The sequence below is a fragment of the Colossoma macropomum genome, unplaced genomic scaffold, assembly GCF_904425465.1.
Source record: "Colossoma macropomum unplaced genomic scaffold, Colossoma_macropomum, whole genome shotgun sequence".
NCBI lineage: Eukaryota > Metazoa > Chordata > Actinopteri > Characiformes > Serrasalmidae > Colossoma > Colossoma macropomum.
Window position 1 is genome coordinate 29791107 of NW_023494793.1, and position 17723 is coordinate 29808829.

General features: G+C 39.6%; 1 protein-coding gene across 1 annotated transcript in view; it reads left to right on the forward strand.

Moving 5' to 3' along the window:
• Window positions 1-3203: 3203 nt before the first annotated feature.
• The window catches only part of mgll (monoglyceride lipase), a 46369-nt gene continuing 31849 nt past the window's right edge, over window positions 3204-17723 (forward strand). The window contains exons 1-2 of the mRNA XM_036579121.1: window positions 3204-3378; window positions 4222-4447. Of these exons, the coding sequence (XP_036435014.1) occupies window positions 4320-4447 (128 nt within the window). The 5' untranslated portion in view covers window positions 3204-3378; window positions 4222-4319. The remainder of the gene's footprint in view (window positions 3379-4221; window positions 4448-17723) is intronic.

A 17723-nucleotide genomic window follows, 5' to 3' on the forward strand; every position in this document is an offset into this window, starting at 1 on the left:
CCTCTTTGCATTAGATTCGCCAACTGAGATCACATGTAATGAGACTAAGGTTGAACAAGCAAAAAGGTGGATACAACGTGATGAATATAGTTTGGAGATTAGATTAGCTGTCTAATGTGAAGCGTCCGGTTTGAAATGCTACGTGACTGAGCTGGACTATGTTGTTGTTGCTAATGAAAAAAACTTTCCATCAAGCTAACTTTAGCTTGATTACATAACATAAAAGTGCACCTACTGTATCCTTCACTTCAACCTTTTACATGCATACAAAATCAATGTAATTTGAAATGATTACACTTTAAATGTTAATATTCTGTGTATAGTTTCTCATGCCAGCTGTACATGCTAGAGTACAGTTTCAAATGCCAGCGTTCTGTAAAGCTTGTCTAACCTGACCACAGTTGCACAACAAAAGATCTCATTTGGAGGCAGAGCTTAGACAGGTGGCTATGATGTATGAAGATTCAACAGGCACTGCGCAAAAGCTTACAACTGGTTGAGGACCAACCCGCAGTGGCTTGTTGTTGACTAACTCTCCAACACAGCCTGCACACTCAGTGATACTGTTTCAAACGGTCATATCTTTATTTATGTATTGTTTTATTTTGTGGACATTTTCAGTAAGGTTTTCATTGTTATTGTTGTAAGTAGTAATGTTGTCAGTCCCTCAGACCATCATAGTGTATTTAATCACTGTACAGTATTTCCAAACTTATTCCTTTTAACATTTTATATCTTAAAATATTTAGGGGTGTCACTTGTGCATACATAAACAAATGTATTTTCATGGAGCTAATGAAGGGAATGTCTTATAATGCTTTATAAATGTATTGAAACTTTTTTCTCTACCTATTATAAACTCAACTAAGCATTTTGTATGTTGTCATGTAAAACCATTGATTGGTTTGTATTTGTTGTTGGAATTCAGAATAAACAGTTTTGCTTCTGGAACAGTACAAATGGAAATCCATGTTTATTTGCTGTATATTCAAATATTTATTCCAAGAACCACCTATTTTGACCGGAAAGGAACATTTGATTGACATGCAAAACAACCAACAAGAAATCATTGTTTTAAAGAAACACAGAAACAGGAAATTTTCAGAATGTTACAACAAAATTAGACCCAGATAAGCTCTTCATTCAAATCAGCTGTAAGATTGGTGACAGATCCTGATGTGCTCAGCATTAAGTCATCAGCATTAAGTCATCAGCATACATAGCTGTACTGCCTTGCTGTTGTTACCCATGTAGAATATGACTTGGCGTTTTGATGTTAAAATAAACATGGATGCAGCACATTGCTGACGTGTAGACATTTTTCAGCATTAATGGTGCTTTCACAGATGTCCACGTTACTCATGCCACAGGCACTAATATGCCCTCATACCATGACAGACCCTGGCTTTTTAACTTTACACTGGTAACAATGTGGAAAGTCCTTTTCTTCTTCGGCCCAGAAAACACAACATCTGATATTTCCATAAACAACCTGAAAGGTCAAACCATAACAATTTCCTCTGCACATTAGTCCGTTTCAGATTAGCTTGAGCCCAGAGAAGTATGGGCAATGTTCCTGTACATTACTGACATATGGCTTCCCCTGTGCTTAGTACAGTCTCAAGGAACAATGTTTATTGACAACAGTTTGTCAAAGCTTTCCCAAACCCATGTGGTGATCAACACAGAAGAAAATCAGTTTTTAATGATGACACATCAAAAGAGACGGAGGGGATTACCTCATCTCTGAAAAGTGTACAAAAACATGGAACTCTGTACATTGTATTCGCATTTGGGTCCAGAGCTTGCCCAGGCTCAATGCAATTTGCCTGTAATTGAAGCCTTTTTTCTCCAACTGAACCCAGCATCTTAAGTCTTCTTTGAAAACTTGATAGAATACTTGCTAGACATAAGTGATAGATAAAGTAATTCATTTAACAAAAAGACTGGCGTTGGTCATTGGTGTCACTTTACACCACAACAAAATTCAGGAAAATCAATCAACGTGTTTATATGCACTTGAGTAATCATTAAATATTAACACTGAGTAAACATTAAATATCTTGTCTTTGTACTGTTTATGTTTAATTTGCATTAATTTTATTGTCCCAACATTTTTGATGTCATTTTTTGTTGACATTTTACTTAATCATTTCTTTAAAAGTACACAATAAACGACCTTCACAAAATGAAGAGCAAAACAATGTTGTTTTGAAAAACAGCTGTTATGAAATGTTCATGTTATGAAAACAACTAAAACAATGAAGTCTATGTATGGTATGCAGGCTAAGCAAGACGGCATATCAGTGTGGCCAAACCGCTTTAAAATTAAATTTCATACTCTCGCCGCCCACAGATGACATACGTTTTGAAGAGAAAACAAAGCATAACCATGCACTGAAATGAAAGGCTCTGCTAGTGTGTTCTCTTGTGGCTGCTTGTTCGGATGTAGTACAGAGTTTAAATGAGGTTGCTGACCTTCTGTGAAAAAACACAGGCAAACTGACCCTAAATGACACAAACTGACCCTGCCTGCACTGCTGCAGCTCCTACACACGCTCCATTATAGCCTCCATGGTCTTTTTCTGTTACCTTTCACCAGCACAATGTTACTGAAACAGGTCGCAATGCGCAACATGCAGTATTTAACAGAAGCTACAATAGCTCCTCTCAGAGTGAAGGTGTCTGTGTGTTTGTGTGTGTGTGTGTGTGTGTGTGTGTGTGTGTGTGTGTGTGTGTTATAAAGAAGAAAGAGACAGAAAAATGAAGTGGGCTGTCTGAAAGAGGATATTGAACCCTCATTAATATGTATTTATTTTAATAGTGATTATAACAGTGAGAACTCTTGGCCTGCAGGTGAGCAGCAGCGGTTAAGAGCAAATCTACTAATTGAGAGAGAGAGAGAGAGAGAGAGAGAGAGAGACAGACGCAGAGAGTCAGAAAGACAGAGATAAACAGTGGGGGAGAGAGTCTGACAGCGGAGAGACAGAAAGAGAGAGAGAATCAGATAGAGGGAGACAGAGAGAGAGAGAGACAGACAGACAGACAGAAACAGAGTCTCTCTGAAACAGAGACATAGGCAGAGGAGAGAGAGTCTGAGAGAGAGAGAGACAGAGAGACAGAGAGAGAGAGAGAGAGAGAGAGAGAGAGAGAAAGAGAAAGAGAGAGAGAGGTGGGGAGCGAGAAAGGGGAGGGGCTGTATCAGTGTTTCCTCCAGCAGCTCTCCTTTCATTCTCCACCTACAGGCGGCTAAGCAGCATCTGTGTGCTCGAGCGGAGCTGAGCTGAGCTGGGGTGAAGGTAGCGCGCGAGACCCACACACACAATTACACGCGCTGCTGTTGAAGAGGAGCCGGGAGCGCTGACCGCTCGGACTGAGGTGAGTCCAGTGACTGCGGTCCCTCCATTCTCTCTGTCTGCTCTGTCTCTCCTGCTGCTTTATTCAGATCACCTAAACTTACTCAGGGTGCACTCACTTACTGCTGGGCGCACGCGCCTGCGTTCAAATCCCCCCGTTAATAATTCTCTCGCGAGAGACTAATGACACACGCCAGCCGTGTCACTCACTGGCTCGCGCTGCCACTGCCTCAGAGCTGCAGTCTCTTAACTTTGAGCTAAAATTAAGTTGACTGGCAGCCTTGGCCACATTGCTCTCTCGCTCTCTCTCTCTCTCTCTCTCTCTCTCTCTCTCTCTGCCTCCGTTGCTCTATTTTTACTGCAGTGCCGTGTGTCCAGCGGTCCGTGCATTCATTCAGATGGCTGTTTTTGCTGGCCACTAGCAGACAGCTGTGGGTCAGCACAATAAACCCAATGAGACACCCGTGCTAGCGCGAGTATATGCGTGTGTTTTTAGTGCTTGGTGGGGACCTGCTGTCCCCCCAGGGAAAACAGGGCCATTTAGGGTCATGTGGCTGGTCCCGTATGTTTTATTTTACAAAGAAAAGCAGCTTTTTTATGACAAATAAAAGAGCAGAACGATTTTCACATTCATATTTTAATGTGCTTAGCTGTATCAATGCAGGTCAGTTGTAATGGCCCACAAAGATAGCAATACAAAGTGCTATGTGCATGCGCGTGCCTGTGTTTCTCTGCGCGTGTGCTCCGTGACGTCAGCGCCCGCAACTGAAAACACTGTGCCGGCGCAGCGCGCGAACGGCATTTTGTCATTTTATTTCATTTTGATTTGTTTTTTCTCTCTCTGCTCTTGTCATGCACGTGCTAGCCGCCTGTGTGCTGGTGGCTGCCGCCTCGTGCTGGTTGAGCGGCACCGCGCTCGCGCTACTCCGCCTGCTGTTGCCGGACGCGCTGCTGGCTGCCCACATGCCGGAAGAAGCGGAGGGGAGCCGGCGAAGCCCGCAGGGCATCCCGTACCGAGACCTGCAGCACATCGTCAACGCCGACGGACTACACCTGTTCTGCCGCTACTGGGAGCCGGACGGCCCGTCCAGGTAAGAGGCGGTGCGGAGCTTAAGGAGGGAGAGATGAACTGGGTTACAGTTACCGTGATGCGTTAGCTGTGTTTACATCCAGCAGCTGCAGCGTGTGGTCCAGTTACCATGCAGGCATATACTGACTACTAGCCTCACTAGCCTGACTAGCTTAGCCAGTTTGACCGTCTGAATAGCTGTGGAATGGCCTAAAGCAGAGCCACAGGTGACAATGACCTGCACACATCATAATGCATCTGTCACTTACTGATAGTGTTTAGCAGTAGATAGCATTTCATTGGGTTGCTCACGTTAGCTTTTCTTCTTAACGCAACAGTAAAGGCTGAATTTAGGGCTGGGCAATATGACAATATTTATCGTGATACATTCCCTCACAATGTTCTTTTTGAGCATATGGTGGATGTCATCAGTACTTAAACAACACTTCCCAGCTGCATGTTTAATTATGAAGAAAGCATAGTTAATTCGGAATAATTGGAAATAGTTCAGGGTAGTTTAAAAAATATTGAATACAAATCATTGTGTTCATAGTTTTTGACTTTTTTTAAAAAAAAATATGGCACTATTTTGTCAGTTGTAAATTATCAGATGTCAGGAAAAAATAAATATTGTCAAAATCGTATCGTGAAAACTTTCTGATGTATCGTGATAGTACATTTTTGCCATATTGCCCACCTCTAGCTGAACTGAAAAAACCACTATCTGTCCAAAAGTATCCAGATACTTCTTCTGACTGAATTTCACACATGTATGTAGTGTAATTTTCATAGAAAGCACTGCCAATAAAATAGGCAGTCATTCTGGAGTATTTAAACATTAGGGGTAGGGATGGGCAATATCTCTAATTTTCTTTTCGATCTACCAAGTAATACCAAGGCTAATATCCCAGTGACAATACTGATACTACTACTTTTAAAAGGCGAATTTTTTTCTGACGTCTACAGTGAAAATCAGAATATATATAGGAAACACCTAGTATCAGTACTGTCATGTAAGGATCGATTCTCAAAAATAAACATCAGGATAGAAGCATCATTATTCAGTATTTCAGAATCAATCTGAAAACCCCCAGTCAGGGCAATACATGTAATAACTTAATACTTTCAAGATGATATGCATCACAATATTTAGATTTTTCTGGGGTTTGGAAAAAAAAGAACCAGTAGTGCATTTAAAATTTTCAAAATACTTTCAAAAACTGTGAATAGAGTGAATTTTATTCAATATTTCACACACTTCACTGCACTAAATCCAGTTACCCAGGCCTAATTATGCTCTCTTTGAAATGTAACATGCAGTTAATCAGTGCTCTTTTAATGCTGACAGCATTTACAAAATGATCTATGACGATAATGATAAATATCACTATATTGCTCACTCCTAAGCCTAAGGCCCCCGTGACCAGTGCCAATTGTCAGCTAGACAGATATAAAGCCCCCCAGCATTGGGCTCTAGAGCAGTGTAACTGCGCTATCTGGAGTAATGGCACTCCATCCAAGTTGCATTTGTGATCCAGAACTAATCATCCAGCGTCAGTACCTGACCCTGTCTAGTGTAAAGTCTTCCTAGAAGAACAGAGGCTGTTACTGCAGCAAAGGGGTCACAAACTCCCTATTAATGTCCTTCATTTTAGAAGAAACGTTGGATGAGCAGGTGTCTTTAAACTCTTGGACATATATTGTAGCTACCAGCCCCTGGTACTACCAGTATGATCATCTAAAAAGAGGTGTAATAGCCAATAGTAGAGGTAAAAGAAACCTGTACACATACCATGACATGAATTTTAGCTACATCTTGCTGTTTATTGGGATACTCATGTTTAACAGTGAAGGCTGAATTTGCACAATACATGAATTGCCCTTTTCGTACTGTCTAATGAACCACAGTAGGATACTATGGAGCCTTTTCATATTCATCTTAGTGTTGCATATAGTAAATAATGATTTTAGCACTTAATGCTGAGGTGTATGTACTGTTGGCCCTTCGTTGAACCCCTCTGTGAGAGAATGTGTTGTCTTCTGAGGTGAGTCTGAGGTGGAAAGCACCTTTTCAGAGCGATACACTCTTTTCTGACACAAGCCGTGATACCACAAACCATTGAGATGCATCTGCATTCAGACTCACCCACTCTGTCTCTCTCTCTCACACACAAACACACACACTCGCACATAAAGTGTGTCAATACTGAGACGCTCTGAACACTCTGGCAGTTTTGAGTGATTAAAGCTGCCCACTGCTGTACTGTACTGTCTGTGTGTGTGTGTGTTTGTGCAGGAGAGCAAGAGAGAGAGAGAGAGAGAGAGCGGGTAAGAGTATGAGGGATTAGGATTAACCCTCAGCAGTTCTCTAAATAGGTGTATGAGTAGGAGTGAGTGCATGTGTCCTGAGTGCGTTTGACTGTAACAGTTTGTCTTTGTTGTCTGTTGTTTTAGTTCCTCTTTAGGGCTTTTAGTGTGTTGGTCACATGCTTACATCACACACACACACGCTCGCATCACACACTTATCAGTTGCTCCATAGAGTGGTGCCTAGTTGGTTAAGTTTGAGTGTGTGACCCTGATAACATTAGTGATGCACCAATTTTATGCACTGGATTGGTATCAGCACTCATACTGACCTTATTTAATGTAAACGAGCCACTATCGATGCCGTTACTTAGACACAGTTGCTCTACAATGTGAGTGTTTTGGTCTAGAGCAATATATTCTCAGAAGTTCTCACAAAAGAAAGAACACAATTCTCATGTGTTTTTCATCAGTGGTGTCTAGGCCCGTGCTTGGTGAGTGTTAGGGTGTTTTCACACTAGACTTTTTCCACACCCAGGACTGCTTGCTCTGAGTTTGGTACATGTGGTCAAGTGTGAAAGCTGTTTTCAAGCCCGCGAGCAGTCCAGAAAATCGATCTCTGGTCCTCCTGAAATTGGTGGTCAGGGGTTCCACTGCACGTGTGGAGGCTATCCGCTCCCGACGTCCTGTGTGGGGTTGCGTGATTGGTTCCTTTTGTTATGTGGCTGTTTCGACTTATTGCGTCACTTCCCTTTGCAAGTTTCTTGATGATGGGTAAAGGATTGTTGTGAAGCAAAGAAGATATCAAGCACATATGGCCACAATTCATAGCCCGCATGGCTAAAAACTTTTTAATCTTTTTCATAAGCGATAGGCTACTTGTTTACAGATGCTCCTGCACACTGAAATGCCATGTATCCAAAAAGCACTGTTCTTTGCTGCTTGAATGTTTGTATCCAAAGCAAACAGATGATACAACTATGATGTCTACCATTTTGTAAACTTCTGTGAAGAAAAGTGATGTATGGAATTGCGCAATCGATCCATGGTTCAGAGGAAATTCTTGTGTGAGAAAACAAACCAGCAATAAAGAGCCCCTCCACCAAACAAGCCCAAAATTGGTCCTGGGTGTGGGCTCAACTAGTCTATTCAGCACAAGTGTGAAAACACCCTTAATCGAGTTGTTACCGTGGTAACAGCCCCACAATCACGCTAAAAATTAAATTACTGGAACTTTGTAATTTGCGCGAAACCAAATCCAGACAGCGGTTTTTCCACATAAAAACATAACTGACCTTTGAAACACTGAGTGATGTGATGTCCTACACTGATACCACATTAATTCTACCTGACATAGATAAGATTGCTCTACAAACCCAGCTGCAGTTGAACACGCTCAGTGCTGCAGGCAGATGGCTTCAAATGACTGTGATGTTAAAACCAAACTTAGTTCCAGCTACTGCTGTGTCATGCACAGTGCTGATGATGGCAATATCATTAGTTGGGCAGACTACGCTGGACAGTGCTCTGAGGAGAGTAAATAACAAAAGCAATGGGAAAGTGAAAAGCTACAGTTACTCGAAATAACACTAACAATAACACAGCTGTGTGAGGGTGAGAGGTTACAGTCACAGAGGAGTTGGAACATGCGGCCTCTGTTGCTCTCACTGGACGTCAGTAATGATAATGGAAAACTATGTTCGTGTTCAGTTCATGTGAGCCCTGCGCTCATGCAATAAAAACAGTTGATTATTGAAAGTAATAAATACATTGTAACAAAGTTTATTTTGTCCATTTATATAGCAAAACACACTGCTTTGTATATGGAAAAAATCCCCCCTTAGGTTAACTGCACAAAAGAGTGCAGTTAATCACAATTAATTACTTTAATCATTTGAGAGCTTTAGGTTTTATTGATGGAACTAAATGCTCTGCTTACAGCTAATAATTATAAATGATCACATTACAGGCAAGCCTATTTGTGAAAGGACATGAAACGTGCTTCTTTGCAAACGTGAAATGCGCTGTGTTTCTCTACAAAGCGCTGCAGTGTGTCAAAATAAAAGCCCCAGAGGGAATTTTTATTGCTCTGTTGTTGCTCTTTGATGGGACAGGGGACTTATTGAGGGTTCTCCTAAAATTTTAGCAGTAGACAAAATAGATTAGATTAAATGAGATACAGGGGAGAGATGAGACTTTAGTTGCAGAGCAAATCTGGTTTAAATGCATCTTGGGTGCGTTTACTCCTGAATTTATATGTGGATAATCTTTATCTGGATATAATCCTCATACTCAGTACGCATGAAATGACCAGTGACTTTGTGTGTGTGAGATGATGTAAAGTTGCCAGTACATTTTAAAGACATTATAAGTGTGTTACATCGTGGAATGGAGTATCTGTATGTTTGTTTGTGTGTATTTTGGGGGCCGTGCCTGCAGTAACCCCTTTCTGCTGTTTCCGCGGCAACTATTCAGCCTCTTGTCACAGTGGCATGGCCCCAGGAGACAAGCCGTTACCATAGCAACCACCTCACCTCCTGTGTGTCAAGTTAATTTGATGACTTATTCAAACAGCTACAGGTCAGTGTCACCCTTTCACCCACAGAGCGCACAAAGCATGCATGCACATATGTGTGTGTTTATGTATGTGTATGTGTGTCTGAAATGTGCACACGTACGCAAGTTAACAAAACATTGTCACGTAAGCATTGTTTGTTTTGGCTTCAAGCTTCTGTTCAGCGATAGAAAAACGTCAGTCTGGCACTGAATGATACCGATAAAACTCAGTATCACAATATCAGATGTATCAAAGTATCAGGTAAAAGAATGTCTTACAGACCGGATACAGCTTGTTTTGATTGTTTTGTTCTGTTCTGCTTCAGTTAAAATGAGATCAAAGGGAACCGGACACAGTATTGTAATTGTTACCCTGACAGAAACCACTGGTTTTTATTTTTATGGATTTAAACTGATCTTTCAAAACAATCTACAGATCTACAGTGACTGTCATACATTGAGATTTACTGTCAGGGCCTAAAAAACAATGCTGCTTGGAAAGAAGAACACCGTTATTTAAATCTTGCATATGAAGCTCTTTATCTATCACATACAGTATATGATTAAAAATATTTCTAAAACTGAACAACAATATCATAAGAATATTTTAAATTACATATACAGCGGTGCATGAAGGTTTGGGAACTCTTTAGACTCTTTTTTTCTATATTTCTGCATAAATTGGACCTAAAACTTCATCAGATGTTAAGTCCTAATAGTAGATAAAGAGACACAAATTAAACAAATGAGACAGAAAATATTAGACTCGGTGATTTATTTATTGAGAAAAATGATCTAATATTACATATCTTTGAGTGGCAAAAAGTAATAATAAACTTAAAGGGGACCTATTATGCTAATGTTCAATGTTCAGAATTTTATTTTTGGGGTCTACTAGGATAGATTTATATGCTTCAGTGTTCCAACAATCTCTGTTCACCCTCTTTCTGAAATGCTTGGTTAGAGCTCCTGTGTGAATAACTATTCTTATTATTTTTGTGTCAAAATGGCTATAACTAGATAATACAGTTTATTATTTACAAACCACAATTCCCCAAACAGGAGCATGTTTATTGCTGTGTTACATAACTATTGCTTTTAATAACACTTTTTAATAGTTCGGGGACTGAAGACAGCAGTTAATCTGGCTTTTAAAAGCAGAAAAATGTTTGTCTCTATGGGGCCTTTGTCATATTTTGCGCTTCATGCACCACACATTTTCACTTGAGGAGAGGTCCGGACTTCAGACAGGCCAGTCTAGCGTCCATCCTGTCTAATTATGCAGCCTTGGTGTTGTAATGTGTAATTGTGGCTTGGTCTTAAAGTAAGCATCGATGTCCCTGAAAAAGATATCGTCCTGAAGGCTACATATGTTGCTTTAAAACATGTGTATCTCTTTCATCGGTAATTGTGCCTTAACAGATGTTACCCATGGCATGGGAAGTAGTACACCCCCACACCAGGACAGATGCTGGCTTTTCTTTTCTTTGGCTTGGAGAACACAATGTCCATTATTTCCATAAACAACCTGAAAGTTTGGCTCACCAGACAATAATACACATTTCCACAGTCCATTTCAAATGAGCTCAGTGTTGGACCTTTTTGACATATGGCTTCTATGGTTTGTCAAAGTATTCCAGAGCCCAGTATTAAAAAACAGCATGCTGACTTTTAATGCAGTGCTGTCTGAAGGACCGAAGGTCTCAGACATCTACTTGTGGTTTTCAGTCTTGTTGAAATAATAGAGATGATTTTTTGGCAAAGTGACGGGCTTCGAACATCCTTGAGCATGAAGGACGAGGCCTTTCCTAGATGCTCCTTTTATATGCAAGCATGACTGCAACAGGGTCACTGTTGGATTGGTGCTACATAAGACCCGGGGTGGTAATTTGGTGACTAAAAAGTACTTAAAAGCAAAGGTTTTTGCATTAAACAGTTATCATATTTTCATTGCTATGCGGCAAAAAGTTCATGAAATGACCGCAGTATATTCAGCAGTGCATACTTCCTTGGCAACAGTGCCATACTCTAAAGGAAATTCATTTCTTGGTGGAATACTTGTTTATGTTGATTATTTTTAACAATAACTTCAATTATTTTCTGAAAAATGTTATATTTTTACGATATTTTATGTTAGCTGCCATTTTATAAAAGCAGTAAACCATGAGAGGCTGTGCTTTACTGAAATTTTATTACAGGGAAGGGGGTTTTAGGCATTCCACGTGGCGTCATGCCTAAAAACACACTTCCCTGTGATAACATCACTGTAATGCATGGCCTCTTGTGGCTTATTTTAACAGTAACTGTTATAACAACCATCACATCAGTTCCACTGCTACAGACCATCTGTACAATGATGGTTCTTCAAGGGTTCTTTAGTAAAGAAAACTGTTCTCTTTAGAACCATGAATACTCAAAGAACCCTTTGCATGATGAAAGGGTTCTTTGCATTATTAAATTATTCTTCTTCAAATTGATGGATAATGTGCTGTAGATGCTTCTGTATAGAACCATTTTGCAAAGGGTTCTATATAGCACCTAAAAAGGTTCTTCTATTGTTATGATGTCATGCTTGTGACAATGGAAGAACCTTTTTTGGTGCTATATGGAACCCTTTTCAAAAAAGGTTCTATATAGAACCATCTACAGCACAGTTTCCATCAGTCTGAAGAATGTTTTTGTGATGCAAAGAACCCTTTAGCCATGCAAAGGGTTCTTTGAGTGTTCATAGTTCTATATAGAACCATTTTCTTTACTAATAAACCCTTGAAGAACCATCTTTTTAAGAGTGTAGAGTTTACAGCATGTGGATTAATACACAGCTGAGTCTGTCTCACACACACACACACATAGAGGATTACTCATACCTGCAGCCCTTCACACAAGTTTCTGTCAATGTTCAGTAAAGGAAGGAAGAGTAAAGAAAGAATAGGGGCCTTGCTTGCACATACACATACGTTCATTCGCACAGAAACATGCACGTACACACAAATGGTCTGTCATACCTGAAGCCAACAGATCTAATCTCTCTTAACTTCAAAAACGTTCAGTAAGATGAATGAACAATGCACATTCACTCACAAACATCTGTGTATATAATTACATATTCCATTTTGTCATTAAAGTCTGACTACGCCTTCAGAACAAGGTCTTTATACATTTAAATGGTGTTTATAAATCCAGCCATTTATAAACACTTTATATGGCTACATTGGACTGCAATCACAGTCATGTCCACATTTGGTCAGAACATTTGGCTTACGCAAAAGGTCAGTGCTCTTAGAGGTCAGGGGTATTAAGTGCCCCTCTCAAAGACAGAATGTGTGTGTGGATTCATTCGTGTTGAGTGCAGTTACCGTGCTGGTCCAGAATCTGGGCCACAAACCTTTCTGCTTTAGACACCACCATAATGAATAAAAACATGACGTTTCTTATGGGATTTTATCATGAATATGCAGGACCAGATAATTTATATGAAGACATTTTAGACACTTTATTGTATTATATAAAGTACTGTACAAAAGTCTTAATCAGCCAAGAAAACTATTTTAAACTATTAATGTCAATGGTAAGATTGTAAAAACACTATGTCACATTATAATAAATACAAATAAACATAAATACAGTACAACAGGACAATATTTGGCTTTGTTTTCAGTTACTATGTTGGTTGGAAGAATACAGTTAGAAAATCACAGGTTTGGTTCCTGACTTCTCGCTGCACTCTAGCTATTTTATAGATTTGTTAAATTATATTGGCAGCACCTGATTTAATTTAATGAAGGATTGGTTAGCTGAAGCAGGTATTGGATGATACACTATATGGACAAAAGTATTGGGACACACCTTTTAATAATTCAATTCAGGTGCTTCATTTAGTCCCATTGCCACAGGTGTATAAAATCAAACACCGAGCCATGCACAAAGCAAGGCCCATAAACCTGCACAGAGCCCTGACCTCAGCCCCATCAAACACCTTTGGGATGAACTAGAACGGAGACTGTGAGCCAGGCCCTCTTGTCCAACATCAGTGTTTGACCTCACAAATGCTGTGTTGAATGAATGGGCAAAAATTCCCACAGACACACTCCAAAATCTTGTACAGAGCTTCCCAGAAGACTGGAAGCTGTTATAGCTGCAAAGGGGGGACCAACTCCATATTAATGACTATGGATTTAGAATGGGATGTCCTAAAAGCTCTTGTAGATGTAATGTGTAGGAGCCACAGTACTTTTTATTTTTAGTAACTGTAAATACTGGACTTCCTCAAACAGTGATTTGGAAATGGTTAAGATAACACACGCACACACATTAAATTATAATGTATCATTTCTTGCCTGTTTGTATTCTAATGTGTTTATTGCCCAAATAAATTGTTTTAAATATCTTTTTCTCAGAAGACTTTTACATACAATACTATGCAAAAGTCACAGACTACCTTTTATTTATTAAATTCCAGTCAGAACAGCCATAACATACAATTACCAATTATTCAGCATCTAAATATAACATTGGCATTTTCAATATTTGGTGTGCTCACACTTTGCCTTTATTACAGCTTTCATTCATACTGTTCAGTATTTCAAAGAAATCTTCAGGGATATTTTTCCACACCTCCGAAGTTCAGTTTTAGAAGTTGGTTGCATTTTCTTCTTCTCATGAGATCCAAGTAATCCCAAACACATTCAGTGATGTTGAGGTCTGGACTCTGGAGTGAATGGTCCATTGTTATGAGAACACGAGCAGCTTTTTTGTGTGATCTGCAAGTGGATTATTTTGTATATAATCAGCTCAGAAATATCTCTTGAATAACTTGTGCTTAATTGTATTCGACTGGGAATTACATAAATGAAGGGTGATCTCTGACTTTGCACAGTACTCTGTGGTGCAGATAGAGCAGTACTTTGCAGGTTGTTTAGCCTTACAAACACACATCCAAACACACACACATGCATCCACACACAGCACTAAACTGAACGCTTTGAAGATTGTACTACTTTGATCATATCTTGCCTGGCTGTCTTCCTCTGTGCCTTCCATAGACTTTATATTTAACAACGTTACCACCTGAGTGAGTCCCACGCACTCTTAAAAATAAAGGTGCTAGAAAGGATTCTTTGAAGCAATGCCATAAAAGAACAACTTTTGGTTCTTTAAATCGGTGGTTCTCAAACCAGGCCACCCAGATGATCCGCATATTTGCTCTCGCCCTAGTGTTGTGAGTTGGAGTTGAGCAAAAATATGGACCCGATGGCCTCTGCTCTAGAAAACCTTTCAGTGGGTGATTCCTTAAAAAAACATTTTTGTAAATTAGATGTGTGACAGTGAAAAACCTTTATAGAATTAAAAAAAAAAAACACATTATGCAAATGTTCTGTACCAATTACAAGTTGTTTCTGTACATACAAGTCAAGAGCCATTTCGAAACCTTTATTTTAAAGAGTGTAGCTATAATAAACAGCCATAAATGTAATGAACAACTTATTTGTGTCAGTGAAACTGAATATGGTTAATAATATTCAGCTTGTCTAAAAAAGGGTCTGAGTCACAAGGACACACACACACAGCCTCTTGACTCTAGAAGTAGAGATACGTTCTGTATTTGATTAGCAAAATCCGTTTTATCATTACGAGCAGGTGAAATTAGAACACTTAGGAAAATCTGACTAAATGTGTGTCACGTGTGCTTTTTATTGGTCTCATATATTTACACCTGACTCTTATAAGTGTAAGTGGAAAAAGGTTTTTTGTCCAGAAGATGATGTCATGTGAGGCCAGGCAGGCAGAATGTGGGTGAAAGTTTAACCTGGATGAAAAATGACAGTACACTGCTTTACATCTGTAATAATTGACAGATCATTCAATAGATACAGTGGACAGTGAACCCCTGAGAATACACACACCCTGAGAGAGAGTTCAACTTGTTTTGTGCCATTACTTTGCAAATATTGATGTAGCATGTAACCTTGTAATATGTTTAGTTTTTAACACCATTTGAAAACATATATTGGTCCATATTCATCAAAATTGTGTAAAAAGATATTTTTGACCGCCTTTAATGATGATGTATTAATCTGTGTCTGATTGATGAAACTTTCATACAATGTGAAAAACAAGCGGAGAGTTGAGTGCGTGAAATCAAGCGCTGGCCTACCGATATGTCATTTGTATATCATTTACATGAAGCCTGTCCTAATTAATGCAGATGTTTCGGTAAGGAGCCAATAAAAAGACAGCATTCAGAGGCTCATGAGCCAATAGCTGTGCTCGTAGGCAGAGTTTGAGGTGAAGCATCGTGCACGGCTCCACCTACTGACCAAATTTCATACTGTTAAAATGACAACTGGAAAGAATAAAATGTGAAATAAACAAAGTTTTAGTTTTTAAGACAGTAAATTGTGTAATATTTTCCTAGAATAGCATATTTAAACACTGCATTATTGAATTGTATGCAATGCCTTCTGCACTTATTTTTTAGTAGGATAAATAGTAATATAAAACAAAAGCGCTGCATGTGCAGTAGATCGAACTTGGCAGTGTGGTTTGACAAGTGTCGGTGAAAATGCTCATGGCGAAATTTGCAGTGCCAGTATATTGTGGGAAGGTGGTAGTAGTGGGTGATATAATAGATGGAATTCTTACATAGTTCCACCAGTTTGCCACAAATAAGCCAGTTAGCACAATGTACATACGGTGTAAAACATGCTAATGATAGGCCTTCACCTGAATGGCCGTGTCAGGCTTCTTTCAGTAATCCCTCATCCCCCGCCATGTAGTAAGTTACAGTTATTGTTAGTCCAGATTGTTATTGAGAGCGCATGTTAACAGTAAACTGCTCGGGTTAACAATAGCATAGCGGCCCACTAGCCCTGTTTTCTTCATCTGGCGGTCAGCTGCATCACACAGCGGCGTGGTCTTGCGGCCTGTTGCTTTTGATCACACAGAGAAATCAGCTGAAAACAGGTGCTAATGACAGTGTAAATGACCAATATTTACTAAACTACAGGAGTGTCTGATGCTCGAAGATGTAAGTGCAAGTTTCCAGGCCACACGAATGTGATAGATAATTGGAAGAATTCAGGAGTGTAACAACATTTAGCACTTTTTGCTGAGCCAGAGAACCTGCTGCATGCTTCCATGTACACACCATAGTGGCAAAATAGTCACCAAAGAAAACTTACCACTATTTTACCAGTCTCAGCATTACATATAAAAACATACCATATACCTGTGGTCATTTTAGATAGTAAATAAAGTGACTATATTTGAGTTGTAGAGATTGTGACGTCTGGTTCCTGTCACCACCACTGTAAAGAAAAAAAAATGGTGGAATTTTCCTTTAACATATGTCAAAGTTAAGAACGTGCTCCCCTTTCAGAGTTAGAACCGTGAAGAAATGAGGCTTGTGTGTCATTCACATGTATAATTAAATACAGCACATAAAATATGCAAGAATCATCATTAAATACAGAAACACACAGAGCTCTAAGACTGCAGTGTGCCTGATGGACGTGGTGGTGGTAGTAGTGGTGAGGGGGTTGTTTGGGAACAGAAGAAGTCTTCAGTCACTTCTTAATTATCTTGGGAAAGGGAAACGAGGGCGGTGTGTGTGTTTGTGTGTGTTTGACTGAGAGAAAGCTGGAATGTTAATCCAGCTTCATTAGCTCTGAACTCTTTCCTACTTTCTCTCATTCACTTGCTCTTTACATTCTTCCTCTGTCTCTCTTGCTCTATCTCTCTTCCTCTTTCTTTTTCTGTCTCCCTCCTCTTCTCATCCCCATCCTTAGCTGTAATGAAGAGAGTCTTTGTCAGCCGACTAGAAGTGTGAATAGTTTCTACTGACTGTGCAAGTCTCTGTGCGCGTAGTTTCACCCTCAGGGCTGGCTGTAGACCCCATCTGCAAAGTTTAATATGTTCTTTATGTCCCTTTGGTTGTTGGCTTATCTGAAACAGGCATACATGTCCATACACACACACACATGTGGACATGTGTCTTAGCTTTAGCTTCAGAATATGTGCAGTGCTTTATGTGCAGTGCTATTTCATGATTCATTGTTTAAAACGGCTGGCAGCTCAATTGCAAATATTACAAAAATATGAATCATCCTAAACATCTGTAACTTAATGAACATCTATCAAAGTCAGATTTGGTTTATTTGTGTTTCAAAAGGAGTAAAAACCTAAAAATCTTCACTGATCAGGACTGTGTGGGCATTTCAGACTGCACAACACACAGCCATGGCTTATGCTTTTATTTTCTAGCAAAAGTCAGACTTTGAATCTGTGAGTGTGTTTACAATCATACATACACTTTAATATCAATGATCGGATTTCTGCAGTTATCTGAATATTCAAATGGTCATGTAAACAGCATACTCCGATTTCATAGGTCGGAGTAAGGTCTAGAAATCCAGTTAAGAAATCCGATAAAGAGA